Below are 21,566 nucleotides of genomic sequence, written 5' to 3'. Positions count from 1 at the left end.
ACGTAACTTAATAGGAGATCACCCTGATAAATCCCCCCACACACACCAGACACAGTTAGTGCGCTATTATTCCCTATGCTGTTCTTTACCACGCCCCCCCCACCCCCGCCCCGTGACTCCTCTGCGACAGCCACAGGTCCTGCTTAGTGCCTGCACCTTTTTGCCCACCCCAGGCCCCTCCCATCGGGCAACCATCAGAATGTCTCTAGATCTACGATTCTGTTTCTGTTCAGCTTATTTGTTTATTTTGTTTTTTAGACTGAATTGCTGATAGATACGTATTTATTGTCATTTTCATATTTTCGATTATCGTCTTAAAAAAGACCCTTCGACATTTCATATAATACTGGGTTGGAGGTAATGAACCCCTTTAGCTCGTGTGTATTTACTATCCCCGTCGGTCTGTTAAACAAACGTATTTCAAGCCGACGCTGGTCCATGTCACAACAATGGGAGGAGATATTTGGATTTCTGTTTTAAAAAAGATGCCGTGTCTCTGAAAACCCGCGCTGAGAAGAGCTGTTTGGCCCACTAGGAAAAAGAAACCTTAATGGAAAAGCTACAGAAAGATTCCCAGGTGGTGGAGAAAGTTCAGATACTCGTTAAACAGGACGAGGAGATTGTGGCAGAAGAAGTGAGAATTGTGGAAAACTACGCGCAGGTGAGATTAGAATGTGACCCATGAAGGTCATCCCGGGGGTTTGCAGAATCACCCCCAAATCCCCGACGTAAAAGGTCGGGCTGACAGCTCTTGGAGAGAGAGCGCTCCAGCCTTGGGTGCGTTTAACGCCTGCCCCAGCGAGCAGGTACTGAGTACCTCCTACGTGGAAGGCACAACACAGGAACGGGGTGGGGTGGGGCGGGGTGGTACAGAGACGCGCAGAGTCCTTGGCCTTCAGAGACCTGCAACCCTGGGGGGAGCAGACCGGCCGCTCCTCCGGGTACAGTGAATCGGAAATCCCTGGGGCCTCCAAGCACTGGTGCCCACCCGCGGGAGACGGAGCCGCTCCGGGGACCCTGAGTACGTCCCGGTTTCCACTGGCCCGTCCCCTCCTCCGCACTCTCCCACTCTCCGGGTCAGAAGCCCAGCAGGGGCCGGTCTGGCGCAGCAGGTGGCCAGATGCCCCGCCCCTGCCGATCAGCAGCCACGCCTACTCGCAGGAGGTGGAGCGTGGAGTTTCATTTGTCTTTCTCGTACGAAAGTTTTTGACCAAGAAACTCCATTGGTTGATACATAGATGCATATGAACCAGTACCCCCACTGTGCGTGGAATCACTTATTTGTAAATTCCACGCAGGAGTGTCACAGTGAGTCACCCATGGCCTCCGCCAGGCTGGTGCTCGAGGGGCCGCCATTAACCAATATGCTAAATACGTGTCCAGCTTAATTTTCAGTCTTTAATTTTTTAGGCCAAAGGGAAACTGATATAGAGAAATTAATGGGGGGGGGGGGGTTGTTTGTTTTTGCCATGCCGCAAGGGTGAATCTGGCTTCAGTGGCAAATCCAGGTTTTACAGCACCTGAGGCTCACGCAGTTTTGAGGCCCCATGTTTTTACAAGAATATACACACGTTCACAGTCAGACATGAGAGTGGATATTTAGAATAAATAAGGAAATCAAATGATATACAAAATTTTAAAAGCTGACAATTATAAACATCACAGAATCTAGAAAAATAACAATATTTAGTCATTAACTGCCTTACACATCCCATAATAGTTTTTCCTGGCATTTTTTCACTGTGTCTTCTGTAACTGCTTCTTCATGTAATGATTTTGTAACATCACTTTCCACAGAATCTTCAGTACAGTTGATCAAAACAGGCTTTTCATTTTGACAGTTTAGTCCAGTTTCTTCCGATTTTATAAATCATCGATAAATGTCATGAACATTTTTGTCGGGATTGCTGTCGAATGTGACATAACCGACAATGGCATTTCAAGATTTCCTGTGTAGTGATTAATTTTTAATACTCTTTGAACTGAGGATATTCAGTAACCAGTTTTCTTTTTTTAACATACTGTATTTTTTAAAGATTTTATTTATTTATTTTTAGAGAGGGAAGGGAGAGAGAGAGAAACATCAATGTGCAGTTGCTGGGGGCCATGGTCTGCAACCCAGGCATGTGCCCTGACTGGGAATGAAACCTACGACACTTTGGTTCGCAGCCCGAGCTCAATCCACTGAGCTATGCCAGCCAGGGTGCAGTAACCAGTTTTCATGAATATCTTCATTATAGATATGTTTGCTGGCATTTATATTTTCATTAATGTCAATATTCCTTGTAAACTCAGCCAGAACCTTAGGTTTTCTCCCAATATGATTATATGATGCATTTTCATTAATTGATTTACTAAACGGACCAAGAACCAGGTCATTTCTTCTATCCTAAATTTGTTTTTTCCTCTTAATACATTATTGCATTTGGTCTAAAATTTTTATTACATTTTGCTCCTAACATCAAAGTAATCTCTGGATTTTAACACACAATCACTTTTGTTTAACACCCCACAAAATTTTGTCTTCATTATTTATTTGTAAATAGCAAAGTTATGAAATAAAACATCTTTCCCATATATCTATATATCTATATAAGGAGTATAATTTCTCAGTTATTTTATTGAGACATTTCAAAACATCTGCTTATTATGGGAAAACCCAGGAATTTTAAAGAACTCTGTTTGCCCAGCTCCCATCAAGAAAAGGGAAACGTGTGTGCAGCCTCCCCAATGCCCCCGAGAAGGGGTGGGCTGCCGTTCCGTGTGGGTGCCAGCGGAAGTCTGGCCATGCACTCAGTTTTCCATGTCCCATGCACGGGAGGGTCTCCGCAGGAGACGGATTCCCGATGCACACGTCGCAAACCTGGTTCCTCCTCCACCGCCCACTTTCCTCCGGGCCTGGGCCCTCCAGGGTGGAGTCTCTGCTGCGATATGACCTCTGGCCTGCGCCTCAGTGCCCCGTCACCAGCAAAGCTGGAACTTGTGGGGGATTGTTTCTAGAAGGCATTCCTATTTGAGATAGCTTGTCATCATTTAATTATACAGAGAGTGACTTTGAGCTGTACAAATGCAGGGTGTGACAACGGTAGGTTCACAGTTGTCCATGTGGAAAACAAGACGACGACTCATAAATAGCAATACAAGAGTAAACGGTGTCACGTACTCACAACTGTAAACCTCCTTTGGCCCCAGCCTGCGTGACTCCGAACGGCGCTCCTTAACCGGACCCCAGGCGTGTCCACAGCCGCTCCAGCGCCGCCTGACGGGGCAGGAAACCGGAGGGAGGGCAGCGGAGTGCAAAGACAAGTCTGACAACAACGCACAACCCCGCAAACATGTGGGCAGAGCTCCGTCCACGGGCCCGTGCAAGGGAGGGGCTCGGAGGCCACAGCTTCCTTGGCTTCGTAACGCCTCCCCCGCAGACGGAGCCACGCCTCCCCTGGTCGTTGTTAGTACTGCATGGGGTCTCAGAGGAAAGGCGGACGCCTCTAGGTGGTGTCTCGCCTGCGAGTTCTCCCCGGGGGGACCGACTGCAGCCGGGACATACCACCCACTGCCACCAGGGTAGCACGGGCGTACACACCCGAGTCACGCAGACGTATCAGGTAGGGTGTGGGGAAATGTCAAACCGTGTTCTCCACATTCAGTAGGTAACCATGGTAAACATGCGACCGTACGCGCTCACCTGTACTTGGGGGCTTCTGCCTTTAACTGCAGACGACCACCAACGAGCTGAAAAGCGTCCTGCCGGCCTTAACCAAGGCGACGGTGGCCCTGAACGCCCTGGACAAAGCCGATGTCGCTGAGCTGAGGTGAGCAACGCACGCGTTTCTCTTCCGTTGGAAAATTTCCAGATCAAGTGTAAGTTCCTGGCAGAAGGAACAAAGTCCATATTCCACTTTTAGATCTTGTTGTGTGTACTACACACTGTGTCTAACCAACGTTGGGGTACCATCACCTGTAAGGCGTATCCGTGTTTTAGGGACCTTTTAGAAAGAAAAAAAAATACTACCAGGTAAACTATACGATGGGCCCTCGGCTGTAAACGGAATCCCAGTGTGGGAGATGTGCAAATGTGCATCTTAGAATTGATGAAACACAGCATCGTCCGGACCAGAAAGCAAGCCCCGGTGATTACATACATGCCTGACCTGCAGGTCCAAAACTAAGGGAACGGGTACTGCTGCCTGCGCCCGTGTAGCAACTGCAGGGCGCTCGGGAGCCAGCCTCGGGGATGCAGTGCCCGCATCTGGTGCCGCCCTGCCGACCACCGCCACCAGGGGGCACTGCGGAAGCACTTTCCCAACCCCGACCTTCCCTGTGTGGGAGACGCAACAAAAGAGACATTCCTGAGAAAACACGAGAAGAAACGAAATGCTTTAAGGCACAGAGTTTTGAAACTAACGGTTCTGATTTGAATCTTTGGATGAGATCACTTTTAAGGTGCGCTCTCCCGCTCAACAAATGGTGGGAACTTGCCTCCCGCGTCTCGGAGTGTTTTTTGAGTTTCCCATTACGTACGGAAAGTGGCGTTTCCACCGACGATGCAGAAACGTGAAGCGAACCTGCCGGGGCGTTTCTAACGCGTGATTAACTCTGGGGATAAGAATCGAGTGTGGCAACAGGCGGTTTCGACCAGTGTATTTTCCCGGGAGGAGCAGAGCGTAGGGATCACGGTGCTGAAGCTTCTCCACCCGACGCTGGAGCACAGGCCCGGAGAGAGAGGCCGGCGAGAGGAAGGGAACAAACCCTTGACGTGCGGCTCCTTGCTCGCCTCACTCGCGGGGCCCGCTGTGTGCACGCACGCGCGCGCTCAGGAACACGCCAGCGCACGCCGCGTGCCGGGCCCCGTTCCAGCCGCGCAGGTTGCTGCTGCTCTCAGCAGGTGCAGAGGCCCGAGTGGAGTTTGGCTGTAACCTGGGGAGGGGTCTGGAGGAAGAGGATCCCCTCTAGCAGGAGCGGTGGGAAGCACAAAAGTCTTCAGGAGAAACGTGCCTGCGGGGCTTCAGGGACCGCAGAAGACCGAGGGCTGATGCTCAGTGAGCAGGGCGGGGGGGTCAGGAGATGACGTCAGAGAAGCCGCAGGGCCCGGCCCTTCCCCTGCCACGCCCACTCCCTACCTCGTGGCCTGGTTCCACGAGGCCCAGGCTCTCACCTTCTCTTTGGCACACAGTCCCGGGGGGGGAGATCAGCTCAAGCCCCCTGCGGCCTGGCTTCCGAGGGGCGGGGTCTTCCCGCAGAGTGGAGCTCACGCTCTGGTACCACGCACCCCGGGCCGGAGCCCTGGCACTGCCACTCTCCGCGCCTCCTCTTGCTTCCCTTTTACGCCGCGGGGCCAGGGGCAGACGGCGAAGGCTGGGGTGAGTTACAACACGTGGCGTGCGTAGGCCAGCAGCCGCTGACAAGGGGCAAGTGCTCAGGGAAAGTCACCCACCGGAATGCTGCAAGGTCCACTCTCACCGAGCGGGGTGCTTTCTTTCCCCGCCTGCGTCCTGCAGACGCTAAGGGGGACGCGCCTTGTGCTTGAGTGCTGTGCAGCCGCCTTTTCTAAAGATTCTCCCTTGTGACACTGCTCCTGGGCGTTTCACCTCACTTTAAAAGGTCAGACGAGCACGGCGCCTGCTGACGCGGTCTCGGGCTCCCCCGGGGCCTGCGGGGGCGACGCCCAGCAGACGCACGCACGGTGCGGTCCGCCCTCCCCCCTCGCTGCTGTCTTCAGCGTCAGCACAGACCGCAGCCCCGGGGCAGTCCCGCCCTGGGCCGGCTGGCACGTTAGCCAGCGGGAGAAGGCGGCAGGCGGCAGAGAAGGCAGAACGAGCGAACCAGGGGAGTGCAGGACCGAGCGGCCTGTGCGGTGGGGGAGGGCTTCGGAGCCGACGGCCCGTGTGGACAGAGCTCACTTTGCATCGGATGCTTGTTTCTGGAGAGTGGCATGTAAACCAGCCAGTGCGGTCCTGTCTTCTCTTTCATGCACATTAAAATGTCACAGGTGATGCATTCTGCCGTAATGTGTCTTTATCTCCACCGTGATTGCTGTGAAAAGACTCAAACCCGGGCAAAGTGGAGGGAAAGTTTGGCTTCAGAACTCTCCCCTGTGAGCCCTGCCTCCTCCTTCCTAGTTCTCCTGTGATTCTCTTTCTCGCTTACTTCAGAAAAGCCAGACTGAAAAATCTCAGGAAAGCAACCTGATAAGTTAGTTCAAAATAAGTGATGATGATTTATTTAGTCCTGAAAACTACCCGCATTTTAAAAGATTGTTAAAGAGAACCGAGGTGACTGTAACTGAATGAGTCCCTAGTGATGGAGTTTGAGGCGGGGGGACCCCCTGGGGGCCCTGTAGGTAACGTTGTACCTACAGAGTCAGCTTTGCCGCCTGCCTCCCTTGGGGTTGTCTGCACGATTCTCATTCGGGGAGACACGTGCCCCTGGACAGACCTGTCCCTTTGCTCTAAGTCCCGAGTGCTGTCACACGGCAGCCAGCACCCCTGTGTCTTTTCACTGAAACGCACAAGAAGTGAGTGTTACCCTGACCTCTGGGTTTCCGAGGGTCACCCTCTCATCAGTGGCTCAGTGGCACGTCCCCTGATGGGGACACAGCCAAGAGGCGGTCTCCAGGGTTCCAGCAATGGCATTATTAACAACTGAGTCAGAGGGTGGGTGTAAGGGGGTGGCACCTTGCAGCACCCCTTAAATCACAAGCGTTGACCCCAAATACCCTGCCCTGCATTCACGCATGCACACACACATACGCGCGCACACACGCACACACACACGCGCGTGCACACGCACACACACTCACGTCTCTGTCGGGTAGTCAGCAGTAAGTCAAGACAGGTGGAACCCTACTGGAGGTAGGTGAAAAGTGTTGAAAGTCCTACTTTAAAGAACTCTACAAAGAATCCATTTATAATAATGAAAAAAAATTAACCTCTAACTGAGAGGTCCCCCGTATCTAAGTTTTAGGCATCTCACCTTCCTAAAGCAAACCTCCCCACATGTTAGTGATACCCAAAGGTTTCGAGATAACCCAAAGAATGAAAAAAGCTGTATATCAGCAAACAGGCATCCCTATCGGAGTGCTTGTCACAAACTGTCTGCATCGTCTTCTGAGAGAGCCTCCAGGGCGCGTCCGATTTTCCCGGCGCAGCTGACCGGGCTCTCGCGTGTGCCGCAGGGTGTACACGCGGCCCCCCTTCCTCGTGCTGACCGTGATGAACGCCGTGTGCATTCTGCTGCAGAAGAAGCCGTCCTGGGCCACGGCCAAGCTGCTGCTCTCCGAGACCGGGTTCCTGAAGAAGCTGATCAACCTGGACAAGGACAGCATTCCTCAGAAGGTACGGGGGCCGTCGCCCGTTAACGCCGAATCGACGCGTTCGTATTTATAGACGGGGGGGGGGGGTCCATGGAAGCGTTCAAAATTAGAATTTTGTATTGGAACCGGAAGGCAGTGGTGAGAGTTGAAAGGTTGGAGAGAGGCCGCGGCCCTGAACATAACAGGTTTTCTGGGGTGTCGAGGAAAAGCAGGGGTGTCGCTGAGATCAGAGAGCGTCACATCTCAGAATCACTTTAAATGACAGAAGCAGAGGAGAGGCCAGGCGTGGGGGAAGCCGCTCTGGGTCTCAGGGGTGAGGCGGGGAGGCGAGATGTCACAAGGGCCTGGACCGCGGCCATGAGCCAAGCAGGGTTTGCAGCCCCCAGGAGCTGGGAGCAGCGTCTCCCCTAACGCCCCCAAGAGGGAGTGCAATGCTCCACCCCGATTCCAGCCTCCTGGCCCCCTGGGAAGACATCATGAGAGAATAAATTGCTGTCATTTTAAGTCACCCAGCTTGCGGTGACTTGATACAGTGGCCCCAGGAAATGAATATAGAATTTGGTACTGAGAAGCAGTTGCTGCCATAACAAATACCTAAAAGTGCGGAAGGGGAACTGGGTGGTGTTTGGAGGCTGGACGAATGTGGACGCCGGGGTATTACCGAGGAGCTGGGCTCCGAGCTGAGTGCAGGGGAAGGCGGACAGATCTGTAGACACAGGAACGGCCTGGCCTAGGCTGGAGGACGTGACCTCGCTCCGTGAATGTCTGTGGAGTGTCCACCTTGTAAGAGACATGATGATAGTTCACAAGCCCAGTTTACTCCTGGACATTATGAAGCTTACATTGAAACAGGGAAGACAGACACTAAAGAGCTAATACAACCAATCAGTAGCGATGGTGGTCTGTGCTGTGAGGACACATAGGGTAGCGTTTGAACAAGGTGAATATTTTAGCAGAATGTCAGTGTTTATACCCCTATGACTCATGAATTAGTGCCACAACTACTCATTCTGAAGCATTCTTGGCAAAAATGATTCCCTGTGGTCTGTTTCACTAGATCTTTCAAGTTAGAAATAATTATTAACTCATCTAAAGAAGCGACTAAAAGCCTAACAGTATATGATAATAAGACCACCAATAACAAGCAGAGAGTGGACCACCCACCATCTAAATTGTTCAGGGAAGTGGTTCTGTCCTTTCGGGCAGGAGAGAAGAGCCTGGCTGGGAAGAAAGGCAGAAGAAGTCTGAGAAAGGTGTCGTTCTGACAATGGCCCCCCAGAGCGACGGGACATACCATTTACCTGTCTGTAGACAGGTTGTACCCGTCAGACAAGGCGGCTCTGTGGGCCTGTGACACAGCGAGGTAAAGCAAGTCCTCGGTGAGCCCGGGTGGCCGCACTGCCACCGCGGACCTGCTGGCCCTCCGCCTGGGGCCCGCGCCTGCCTGTGCCCCTCCCAGGGGCAGGGGATGGAGGCCGGCCCCCCCGGGCCCCACACAGCTGGGAGCACACGGAGGAGGCTCCAGACCGCCCTCTGCACCGAATTTTGTCAAGCCGGAGGAGGTTAACCTGTTTCCTTTTTATTTTGAAATGGAGTTCCTTTTCACAAAAATTAAAGCAAAGCTATTGTAACAACAATAGCAACAACAAGGTGTTTGTAATAGAGGCTTCCCCCCTTAAAACAGTTACTGGTACTAGAAATAGGTGTACCTAGAGATGCGTCTTTTCTGCTGTGGAAGAGCAGTCAGGTGCTTCATATACGAAATAAAACTTCATCGTAGTGTAGATAGGAGAAAACGTCAGATCGGTCACATTCTTCTCTTGTCAGACGTGAACTGTGCTCCCTCCAGGTTTTCATGAAGCTGAAGAGGATTTTAGCCTTACCTGATTTCAACCCCGGCAAGATCGCTCTGGTTTCCATTGCTTGCTGCTCTTTGTGCGAGTGGATCATAGCTCTGAACAACTACAATGAGGTCCAGAAGGTATGCGTTTTCCTCCGAAAGGCCTAAAACCGTGTGGGAGTGACCCATCACCGTATTTGAGTATCCAGAGATAGTTTTTATTGGGCAACACTCAAATGAACTTCTGTGGAAAGAATACCCAATAAAAAACATTTAGTCAAGGGGGTTACGCTAATGCACACAAATATCAGATGCTCCTGTCAAACTTTTTTAGTTGTAGCAACTGCTGTTGTTTCCTTTGTTTGCTGCAACATGTTTCACCACACTAAACTGCTTGATACTCCTTTGTATACATAATTCCAGGAGAGTTCATTTTAAGGGTTGATCCATAGATGTCTTTTAAACGTAAGTGGCATTTTAGGCCCTGGCCAGTGTGGCTCAGTGGATTGAGCGCTGGCCTGTTAACTAGAGGGTCACAGGTTCGATTCCCAGTCAGGGCACATGCCTGGGTTATAGGCCAAGTCCCCAGTAGGGGTGCCTGAGAGGCAACCATACACTAATGTTTCTCTCCCTCTATTTCTCCTTCCTTTCCCCTCTGTCTAAAAATAAATAAATAAAATCTTTAAAATATATATATATATATATATATATATATATATATAAATATAAGTGGCATTTTAAAAAGTGAGCTTGACTTTTTTTAACACTCCAATGTTGTGACATTCCTTTCAAGCTGGTGGGCCCGAAACAAATCCAAGTGGCTGAAGCTCAGAATGTTCTAAAAATTGCACGACAAAGGCTGGCGGAGAAGCAAAGAGGTTTGCAGCTGGTAAGAGCCTTTTTTACCTGCTGAACTGTCAACGCCTCTATGAACTAGACAAAAACATCAGGAAAAAGTCGTTATCTCAGTAGAGCTTATCAGTTTCAGATAAAATGGGAATAATAACAAAAGTAGTAAAAGATGAAGTATGGCTAAGTAAATAATATAAATGTAAAAGTCTTAGTACCTGCCACTTCATACAATGCTCCATAATGTTGATTATTATTATTCTGATAATAATATATTAAGTTCGCCTTTGACCAAGTTGCTCCCAGGAGATATTTATAACATTAGCTTACCAAAGATTTGCTCAGTATCAGTCCCTGTTCTTAAAAAACTGTGCTTAACGGGTCTACAGCAGTCACTCTGTCGCTCTGTAAGGACGTGGTTGTTCCTCACATGCCTTGGTTTAAAGTCAGAACAGAGCCGCGTGATGAGAACCAGAGCTGGAACCGCGGCCATCAGCCCCCGGCACACACACGCTGAGAGCGGACGGAGTCCCTGGAGCCGGCAGTCCAGTGGGCAAACTTGGCCCGCTGGCCTCTCCTGTCTGGCCCGTGCAGCCTCCCTCCCTACCCCCCCACAGTGTGCGGTGGTTGCCCAAATTTTTAAATCTGGGGATTTCGTTTAAAATTTCTATCTTTTGAGAATTCAGACGAGCTGGCAGCCCCGGGCTCACTTGACGACCATAAGCTCTAAGCCGGCTTCGGGCATCCGTGGTGCCTGCCCGGCCTCACAGGCGTGTCTGGCAAACTCAGATGCGTGAAACGTGTCGGACGGGATGTGAAGATGGCGTGGCTACACACTGTGTTTCTATACGTGAGAACGAGCGCTCGAGGCAAAGTGAGAGCATGATTTGTCTCAGTAATAAATTGTTTGTCAACAGGGGAAAATCAGGGCAGCTATAATAGCATAATCAATAAAATACAATTCTTTAAAAAAATAAGCTGATGTGTCTTTCAGGTTGAAGAACACCTGCTGTTTTTGCAGGCCACCTACCAAGAGGTCGTTGCTGAAAAAGAAGTGTTAGCGAGTCGGAGGAAGCTGGCCACCAGGCGCCTGCAGTGCGCCTCGGTGCTGCTGACCGCGCTGGAGGACGAGAAGGCAGGGCCTGCTTCCGTCTCGTGTCCCCTCATTCACTCCGACGGCCCGACAAACCCCGGGATGCTGTTTTCCCTGAAGGATGTGTGTGTGTGTGTGTGTGTGTGTGTGTACACATACATACAGCCTTCAGATATGATGCAGACACCGGCCCGCAGTGTCCGAGTCGTTATGGATGAAATGAGACATTCACACGAACTACCAGGTCCGGGGGAGGAAAAGGGACAGCATGGCTTTGCTCTCAAGGGGAGCAAAAGCCGCGGCCTCCACCATGACAGGCCTTTATTGGGTTTCTCCACCCATTACAACAAGGTCCTCATTTACTATGCACAGGCTCGCTTTAGGTGGTTGACTTTCACAGGAAACAAAGGAGCCAATGCTGCTAATCACATCACAGAAGAGGGATATTTGCAGATGAAAAGGCAAAGGTGGTTGAACCGGTTACACTCATCCTTGGAAGGTTTAGCAAGGATTTTAGGAAGTTGCTTTGTAGTAAATGTCCTCAATTCAGGGTGAGGGAGTTTTAGCAAAAAGAAAGACTCAAATTAGCCTAGGATCATTGCAGGCCTGGTTCCCCACAGGAGAACCTATCCACAGGTGTGGGTCCTGTGCATCTCCGAGTGGGAGCTGGGCCCATGCCATGCAGAATGGTCTCCTACAATACACACACACATACATAAACACACATACACACACACACACACATCACCTAAAACAACCTCACTCTCCATTTGCTTGTTGAGATCAGTGGATGCTCCTACTCAGATACGAATACGGGAGTCCTGGCCAGGGAGTCGGGAAGAGCAGTAACAGCCCACGAAGTTCAGAGCTGCGTTCGCTGAGTCTGAGCCCTCGGCACACCGCTGTGAGGCAGAGCAGACCTGCCGAGGGCATGCCGGGAGTTCTCTTTTTCCGGCACGGGCACAGCCCGAGCCGAAAGGCAGGAGCCGTCTCCAGGAAGGAGAAAGAAAGTTATGTTTTGTTCTGTCCACCTTCTGGCCTCTTTTATCTGTGTTTCTTCTAATCCATCTTCCTGCTCTCTACTTGAATCCCTCGTGAGCTGAGCAGAACCTTGGTTTAGTCACACCTCCCCTACCTCGAAGGATGAGATAGAATCCTGCAGATAATTTTGATTTAGTTTAATTATTTAAGTAGATGCAAATCAGAGAAGACTCCGTCAGGGCCACAAGAAGGAGGTTATGAAATTAGTCCAGTCAGAGGGAGATGACATCCCTCCAAAGACAGCGGGTGGCCTTGGGAACCCAGTGCGTGCCGAGAGGCAGTGGAGCATGGGCATTGCCCCAGGTGTGGAGCTGCCAGGAGGTGGGGCCACTGATCCGCAGGCTCCGCTGCTGGCCAGCTCAGCACCTGCGTGGCTGGGGAAGGAGGCCGTGCCTGCTAGGACCCAGTGCCCCCTCGGAAGCTTTGCGCACTTGAGCAAGTTGCTTAACTTCCCCAGACTTCAACTTGCTCGTCTGAAAATGAGGTCAGTGGCTTTTATGTAACAGGATGTTGAAAGAGTCAAGTGAGATTTTCAAAGTAAAGTGTCAGGTAGGTGAGGATTTAATAAATATCAATAACTTATTGAACATCATTAATAATACATTGTAATGAGTTTGTATATTTTTTAAAGATTTTATTATTTTTAGAAAGGGAAGAGAGGGAGGAGAAGGAGAAAGAGAGAGAAACATCAATGTGCGGTTGCTGGGGGCTGTTGCGTGCAACCCAGGAATGTGCCCTGACTGGGAATTGAACCTGTGACACTTTGGTTCGAAGTCTACGTTCAATCCACTGAGCTATGCCAGCCAGGGCAAGTTTATATTTTTAAAATTATCCTGCTTTGTTACAGAAGAATTTGAAATGGCGATGAATCTTAGCAAATATGACACTATTGACAAATCTGTGAATAGCACTCATGTTCCCCTCAAAAGCATTTGCTGTTGTTGTTTTTCATTTTACCCAATATTAATTGTATGACAACTACAGCATGAGAAGAGTGATAGAAATGGCAAAGACAGGTCCCACTTGGGGACTGTTCACGTCCAAAATGTCTCAAAAGAGTATATTGATTGCATAGCACACACCAGTCACTCATGTTTATTTTAACCTTTAGACTCGATGGCAAGAAACCATCAACCGAATAGACCGCAGGCTGGAGGGAGTGGTGGGCGACATCCTCGTCTCGGCGGCCTGCCTCGTCTACAGTGGGGTCCTGACCCCGGAGTTCCGCCAGCTCATCGTGAGCAGATGGGAGAGTCTCTGCGCGGAGCACGGCATTGCTCTGTCCTCCAGCTTCTCTTTAGTGGAAGTCATGGCCCAAAAGCAGGAGGTAGTAACAGGTTTCTATTCTCCAGTTAAGTGGTTTTGCTGTGGATTTGGATTTTATGTGTGTGTGCATTTTTCTGGGGGTGGGGGGGGGTGGATCTTTTCCTGAAATTATTTTGATAAATGAAAACACTGAAGTCTGTTCCAGGCCTTAAAAATTTTTTAAAGATTTTATTTATTTATTTTTAGAGAGGGAAGAGAGGGAGGGAGGGGGGAGAGAGAGAGAGAGAGAGAGAGAGAGAAACATGAATGTGCGGTTGCTGGGGGTCATGGCCTGCAACCCAGGCATGTACCCTGACTGGGAATCGAACCTGCGACACTTTGGTTCGCAGCCCATGCTCAATCCACTGAGCTACGCCAGCCAGGGCTAAATTTTTTTTAATTATAGTTTTAATGCCTCCATTACTTACATTTCCTATTTCTCATCTTCTGGGCAAAAGTCACAAAATAGCCTTTTCTCATTGCAATCCTACTACCCCGTCTAATAAATACAGCCAGTTTCTCTCCCTGAAACTCCTGTCATTAATAAACTGGTGCACTACTAAATCACAGTTAGTATTCTTAGAAACGGCCAAAATATAGACCTCACATGTATTAATTTATCAATAAATATTTATTGTCTCCATGTAAGTTCTGTGCCAATGTTAAGAAAATAAAAAAGAAATATACATTTTTTTTATCCCTAGAGAGTAATTTTAGATTGTTTCCCCTGCTGATAACTCAAACTGACCATACAACCTACAAAGTCTCAGAAGCAAATACTGGCTTCTTGCTTCCATAATGCTAATAACAAATTTAAAACCAAATAAATCAATAGTTACATTAGATGTCAGTGGACTAAATGGTCCAGTTAAAAGACTGAAACTATAAGACTATCTAAAAATGTAAACCAAGTTCCAGCCAAGATGGAGGCATAGGTAGATACACTGTACCTCCTCGCACAACCCAAATTAAGGACAATAAAAATTTAGAAACAAAAGAAAAACCAGATCTGACAGAAAATTGAACTGTACAGAAATCTGACAACCATTCATCCAGACCGGTAAGAGGGGTAGAGTCAGCAGCTGGCAGAGAGGGGTTGAGGCAGGGAAAAGTGGTGGTTGGCGGTCTTGGGCATGCAGGTGGCGGCTGGCAGACCCCAGGCACAGGGTGGCAACCGGCAGACCCAGTGAGGTGCGCAAGGCCACTGGCTGACCTCGGACACACATTCATGCACAGATAAACCAGGTGAAAACGGGGAGCAAGACAGACCACGCAACTCAGGGCCCCAGCGCTGGGAAATAAAGCCTGAAAGCACAGATTGAAAACACCTGGGGGGGTTGAGGTGCCTGGAGAGACTCCCAGCCTCACAGGAGAGTTCGTTGGAGAGAGCCACAGGGTTTTAGAATGTACACAAGCCCACCCACCCAGGAACCAGCACCAGAAGGGCCCAGTTTGCTTGTGGGGAGTGGCGGAAGAGACTGAAATATGAGAGCGGAGCAAGCGCCATTGTTCCCTTTCGAACCCCACCCCCACATACAGCATCACAACCCAGCGCCTGGGTTGCCCCGCCCTGGTGATCACCTAAGGCTCCGCCCCTCACTATGTAACAGGCGCAACCAGGACCTCCCCCCAAAAAATGGCTCAAATGGAAGAACAAATCAAAGCCTCAGAGCCAATACCTCTAGGCGAACAAGAGACAGCCAACCTATCAGATGCACAGTTCAAAGCACTGATGATCAGGATGCTCACAGAATTGGTTGATTTTGGTCACAAATTAGATGAAAAGTGAAGGCTACACTAAGTGAAATGAAGGAAAATGCACAGGGAACCAATAGTGATGGGAAGAAAACTAAGACTCAAATCAATGGAGTGGACCAGAAGGAATAAAGAAACAACCAAACAGAAAAGAATGAAGAAATAATAATTCAAAAAAAAAATAAGGAGAGGCTTAGGAACCTCCAGGACATCTCAAAACGTTCCAACATCCGAATTACAGAGGTACCAGAAGGGGAAGAGGAAGAGCAACAAGTGGAAAACTTATTTGAACAAATAATGGAGAACTTCCCCAGTCTGGCCAAGGAAATAGACTTCCAGGAAGTCCAGGAAGCTCAGAGAGTCCCAAAGAATTTGGACCCGAGGAGAAACACACCAAGGCACATCATAATTACATCAGCCAAAATTAAAATGAAGGAGAGAATCCTAGAAGCAGCAAGAGATAAGGGGACAGTCACCTACAAAGGAGTTCCCATCAGACTGTCAGCTGATTTCTCAAAAGAGATCTTGCAGGCAAGAAGGGATTGGAAAGAAATATTCCAAATCATGAAAGGCAAGGACCTACATCCCAGATTGCTCTACCCAGCAAAGCTTTCATTTAGAATGGAAGGGCAGATAAAGTGCTCCTCAGATAAGGTCAAGTTAAAGGAGTTCATCATAACCAAGCCCTTATTTTATGAAATGTTAAAGGGACTTATCTAAGAAAAAGAAGATAAAAAATATGAATGGTAAAAAAATAGCAAACTCATATTTATTAACAACCACACCTAAAACAAAAGCAAACTACGCAAACAACTAGAACAGGAACAGAACCACAGAAATGGAGATCACATAGAGAGCAACAGGAGAGGGGCAGGAAGAAAAGGGGGAAAAGGTACAGAGAATAAGTAGCATAGACAGTAGATAGAAAATAGGGGGAGGGCAAGAATAGTATGAAATGTAGAAGCTAAAGAACTTATGACACATGGACATGAACTAAAGAGGCAGAATGTGGGTGGGAGGGGGTATGCAGGGTAGCATAATCAAGAAAATATATTTAAAAAATGCAAACCAAAATGCAAAGCAGAAATCATATGTTATTTAGAAAGTACACATCTAAAACAAAGATTGACCATAGAAAATGGGAGGAAACTTACCATAGGTAATCCTGGAAAAAAAAAAAACCAGAATAGAATTTAAGGCCAAAAGCGATCACTGAAGTTGTATGACCTTATGTTACAGTACAATAAGAATTGCTTTAATTCTCCAAGTCTATGCTAATAATTCTAAATGGGTTTGTACCTAATAACACGGCCTCAGAATCATATAAAACCAACCTTTAAAGAGCTACAGATAACGTGGACAAAACTGCATTCCCAGTGAAAGATTTTCACACCCTTCTTTCTGGAACTCATAGAAAAAGAACACGAAAATCAGTGAAGATGGGGAAGATTCGAACAACACGATTAGCAGATCCATAACAGGCACCCGTGGGACACTGCAGCGCACGCACTCTCTGCCACACCCAAACTGACCGCATAATGGCTCACAAATGCCAAGGAACTTCATTGTATGTTCTGATCAAAATGCAATTAGCTAGAAGTCAATAACTAAACCTCTCTTTGAAAACCCCGATAGTCCTGGACATTAGGAAAATACCCCTAAACTAACCACGGCTCAAAGACGAAACCAGGGTAGACGAAAGCAAGCTCTGGGGGAAGTTCTTCCTTCCTGATCGGACGCACCACGAAGGGCCACCCTCTGCCTGCACCCGTGTCTAACCTGGACCAGAGGCCCAGACAGTGCAGGAAGGCGAGGAAAAGAGAGAGAAGAGATCAGACTGAAAGAGAAGAAAGAAAGAAAGAAAAAATAGAAACTTTTGAAGGTGATAGATATGTGACTAGAAAATCAAAAAGAAATATGTAGATGTACCATGAGCATTAAAAAAATTTAGCAAACTTTCTGGATTAAAGTCAATATGCGAAAACCAACTGCATTTCTCGACACCAGTAACAAAACATGGTCCACGATGGTTTTAGGTAGCATTTATTTAGCATCAAAATGAATTATCAGAAAGTTGTGTAAAGCTTACAGAAATAAACCCATGAAATATTTTTTAGATAAATTTTAAGAATCCTAAACAAAGGAAGAGTTATACCGTGTTCATATGTTGGACCACCGAGTATCCTAAAGCTGGCTGTTTTTTCCAAATTGATCTATAGATCCTTATCGGCAGGGGATACAGTCCAAGACCCCCAGTGAGTGCCTGAAACCACAGATGGTACCGGGCCCTGTGTGTACTCGGGGGGGTTTTCCTGTGCGGTGACACCTTTCCGCTGAAAGGGGGCCTCCCACGGCGTCTCCTAATCGCCAGCATCACTACTCTCGCGCCTGGGGGCCAGTACTAAGTCAGACAAGAGTGACTTGGGCACAACAAGCACGTAACACCACGAGTCCCTCTGGGCTACTGAGCGACTCACGGATGGGCGGGCACGGCCTGTGGGCGTCGAAGGTGCGCGGAAGTTGACCAAACAAGGAACGCGCGAGTGGTCTCGTTGCAGATCCGCCGATGGCACCACCAGGGCCTGCCCCTCGGCCAGTATCTGACGGAGAACGCCATCCTGATCAAGAACGGCCTGCAGTGGCCGCTGCTCATCGACCCGCACAAGCAGGCGTACAGCTGGATCCGGCAGATGGAAGGCCCGAGGCTGCAGGAGCTCTCGGCCGAGGACGGCAGCTCCATCCGCAAGATCGAGCAGGCCATGAAGTCGGGAGGCAGCGTCCTCTTGCAGGTACCCACGCGGAGCGGCCTGGCTCCCCGACCCTGCCCAGCGCACGCCTGCGTCTGGGCACCGAGCGCCGGGACTCGGAGGTCCGAGGCCGTCGCTGGTGCCCTTTTCCGGGGAAACGTGCACACGCGGCGCCGAGAGTGAGTGGGCAGTAGGCAGTGGGCAGTTCTCACGCCCGCCTCTCACGGTTGTCCACGGAGTTACAGGATTCACATTTTTTAAAAGCTGTACCTGTTCAATTGGTTTACTTTTCGTAAGGTGAATTTCTTATTCATGTCTGTTGGGTTTTTCAGAATCTCCCTGAAACATTAGCTCCCAGTTTAAAGGTGATTTTGAAGAAGGCTATCTATCAGAGAAGAGGAAAATATTTCATACGGGTTGAGGATTCTGAAATTGAATACAATTCCAAATTTAGGTAATGTCATAGTTAAATTGAGACAAATGTTTGGTTTGTTTGTTTGTTTGTTTTGAGACAATACTATTGAAGGTTCTGCATTTCAGTCCTGATAAGCGTCTCGTGGAGGAAAAAGGAAGGTTGTGTTTTGAATGTTCCTTTTATTTTCATGTTTCCAGTTTTTGCGTCTTATTCATTACTGTGCAGAATAGAGAAAGGATTTTTATGTATAAGTCATTGCAAACCGGTATTTTTCAAAGGGTGCCTGGGTGGGGGTGGGGGGGGTGGTCCACAGAGAATTTCCAGAAACTGTGAGGGAAGGGCAGCCAGCAGGAGCCTGGCCCTGCACGAGCCGGAGGGGCTGGATTTGGTCTGTTCGCCTAGCACTTCATTCGGACAGGAAAAGCTTCTGCTTCCTTTAAGAAAAAAAAAAATCCATATGTCGTATGTAGAAGGGAAGGACAGAGATTTTTGCCTGGGCAGATACAGCCATGGCGTCCTGTTCCAGGCAGTAAGGGGCCCCCAGGAATTCTGCTGCTGCCAGCCAGCCTCACAACGCACAGTCGCAGAGTCAAAGTGAACCGCCACGAAAGTATCCTTCCCAAGGGATGAGACACTTGAGTTGTAGGTCGCGTGCGTTCTCTCCTTCCGTTCATACCCCGGAGGCTGCTGGGTAAGCAAGTAACCAGCAAGGAGAACCAGGAGATGGTTTAAGTGGCCCCTAGCCTGGTGCGCCTACCTTCTTCTCAGGGGCTCGGGCAGACGGGCCGCTTACCACGTGGTCCTGACTCTCAAACTCGCCTCAAGGTCCTCTCCCTTGAGCAGGGCTGCCAGATTCTTGCTCCTTAGATTCTCTCCTCCGGCCTCCTTCGGAAGTATGCCCCGCAAAACAACTTTCCAGGGATTCCATAGGTGTCACTCAGAAAAGGGGATCCTGTTCTTTTTTTAAAAAAGCTCTGAGATAAACAAAGTTAAGCAAGATTCCTTCCTGCAAGGACTTAAAACTTCTTTATTTCACTAGCCCTCACCAGGAAAGGGCATCCTGCGGAACACACGTGGGGAGACATGGTGTGAGCCCCTTCCTTCCTTCTCACCCAGGACTGGGTGACGGGTGCAGCCACGGCTCCAGAGATGCGGAGGAGGTGACCTCTTCCTGGGGTGGCAGCCGGGCCCCTGTGTGTGGATTGGGGATTCGAGGGGGTGGGGGCCCCTGCGGAGGAGGGCAGCCAGGCAGCTGGTCCCCACTCGGCCACTTTCTGGCCATGTGTCACGGGCAGCGCGTCCAGCCCCCCTGAGTCTCCGCTCCACCCTGTGTAAAGAGGAAAGAGGGTCGTCTGCTGTGCGGGGTTGCAGTGCCGACTAAGAAAGATGCGGCATCTGACCGCCCGGACCGCTGGTGCTGCCCTGCTCCGAGCCGCCACCGTCTCCCCCGTTTTGCCCTGTCCCCCAGCTTCCTTCTTGCCCACGTCCCCCCTCTGCGCAGGCTGCTGTTGCGATGGCAGCCAGAGCGGTCCCGGTCAAAACCGACCATGTGTCTCCTCTCCTCGAGTCCCCCCCCCCCCGGCTTCCTGCTTGGGTGCAAACCGCAGTTTCTGCCCTGATCTGGTGGCAGGTGAGAATTCCTAACATTTAGCCTTTGTCTTCCCTCTGTCCTTGGGCTCAGACCAGACATCGTGTGGACTTCTGTACGGCTGTGTCTTTAAGGTCCTAAGTAGCAAGTGTATTCACGTAGCACAAACCGAGAGCCTCCCTGTGGACCAGGCTGAATAGCCCTCAACATTAACCTGACTTCCTTCTAGGAGAAGTATTGTTCCATTAGCAAATAAATGTTCTACTTTTTTCCTCTGTGTGTCCTTTGACGAAGGGGTGCCTTTCCCACGTTCCAGGTTGTACATCTCCACAGAAATCGACAACCCGCGTTTTCCCCCATTCGTGTACAACTTTGTTACCATGATCAACTTCACGGTCACGTTCCAAGGTCTGCAGGACCAACTCTTGTCCACCGTGGTGACTCACGAAGTGCCCCACCTGGAGAACCAGCGTTTCCAGCTGTTGGAGAGCATTTCCCTCGACGCTGCGACTCTTGAGGAGCTGGAGGAAAAGGCGCTGAACCTGCTACAGAGCACGCAAGGTGAGCCCAGCTGCTTTGGTGACGTGGGGAGACCTTGGCACACGCCTTCGTGCAGGACGCAAAACAAGTTCAAGGGCCGTATGCCGCGTTGGCAACAAAGCTACCCAGTCTCAATGTTCACCAAATAACCGGTTCATGTAGGTGGATCGCCCTGTGTCTAAAATGAAAACGTTGCCAGTTTTGACGTTCCTCGGTGTCCACCTCTGCTTTGTGTCGTGGGTCCCTCGCCACCGTAAACTCAGTGTAAGTTGTAAGGAAAATCTTGTGGAAACTGGTTCGTTTCCTCCTCGCCCCATTCCTGTCCCTCAGGTGCCTGACATCCCTTCCTTGCCTCAGGTTAGATCACAGAGACCGGAAGATTAGGTTCCCCAGGTATTACTAACCGAACTGTAGGAGGACACAATCCCGCAACCCATATGTATCCCGTTCAAACTTGATATTTATTAAAGTAGTGGTAGAAAGTGCATTCCTCTTCAACACGAGAAATGTCTGAGAAACCACAGTCTTTAAATGGAAAGAGTATAACTTCTGAACAACTCCACAGCTAAATAAAAACCATCACAAATATATCTGCCCCTAAAAGGGGTTCCGAAGGCCCGGTTTCAGCGTGGGGGGGGGGGGGCGCCCCTCCCCTGCCAGCGAGAACGTGCACCAGCTGGTGATCTTCGCCCCAGCTCGGCTCGGACACTCTCCAGCAGAGACAGCGCCCAAGTCTGCGGGGTCAGCGTTCTGTTCTGCACGACGGCTCCCTGCCCCTGCTGCAGGTGTCAGCTGCAAGCCTGGGTTGTCACTGGGACTGTGAACAGGTGGGCGATAGGCTAGAAGTCGGAACCCCCTCCTTAGGTTTGATTACTTAAAAAACCCACTCGCACTCGATTACCGGTTTATTACAAAGAAGCTGATGCAGGGACAGCCAAACGCAAGGAACTCGCAGGGCAGAGTCTAGGGGGAGGGTGTGGAGCGCCCTCCCTCCCCCCGACGCACCACCCATCCCAGGTCCGTGTTCGCCGACCCAGGAGCCCGCTGACCTGTCCTTGGGGGGCCTCACAGAGGCGAGACT

At 49.8% G+C, this 21,566-nt stretch overlaps 1 protein-coding gene across 1 annotated transcript in view; it reads left to right on the top strand.

Annotated features, from left to right (window-relative positions):
* Window positions 1-21,566, top strand: part of DNAH14 (dynein axonemal heavy chain 14) — a 174,992-nt gene that overhangs the window by 126,442 nt on the left and 26,984 nt on the right. The window contains exons 58-67 of the mRNA XM_045859402.1: window positions 536-661; window positions 3,718-3,812; window positions 7,175-7,334; window positions 9,162-9,293; window positions 9,946-10,041; window positions 10,996-11,136; window positions 13,247-13,462; window positions 17,754-17,984; window positions 18,275-18,396; window positions 20,262-20,506. Coding sequence (XP_045715358.1) covers window positions 536-661; window positions 3,718-3,812; window positions 7,175-7,334; window positions 9,162-9,293; window positions 9,946-10,041; window positions 10,996-11,136; window positions 13,247-13,462; window positions 17,754-17,984; window positions 18,275-18,396; window positions 20,262-20,506 — 1,564 coding nt within the window. The remainder of the gene's footprint in view (window positions 1-535; window positions 662-3,717; window positions 3,813-7,174; window positions 7,335-9,161; window positions 9,294-9,945; window positions 10,042-10,995; window positions 11,137-13,246; window positions 13,463-17,753; window positions 17,985-18,274; window positions 18,397-20,261; window positions 20,507-21,566) is intronic.

Source organism: Phyllostomus hastatus, unplaced genomic scaffold (assembly GCF_019186645.2).
Source record: "Phyllostomus hastatus isolate PE091 unplaced genomic scaffold, TTU_PhHast_1.1 phas_contig_148, whole genome shotgun sequence".
Taxonomy (NCBI): Eukaryota; Metazoa; Chordata; class Mammalia; order Chiroptera; family Phyllostomidae; genus Phyllostomus; species Phyllostomus hastatus.
The sequence above is the reverse complement of the archived record's forward strand: the minus strand, read 5'-3'. Positions and strand labels throughout refer to the sequence as shown.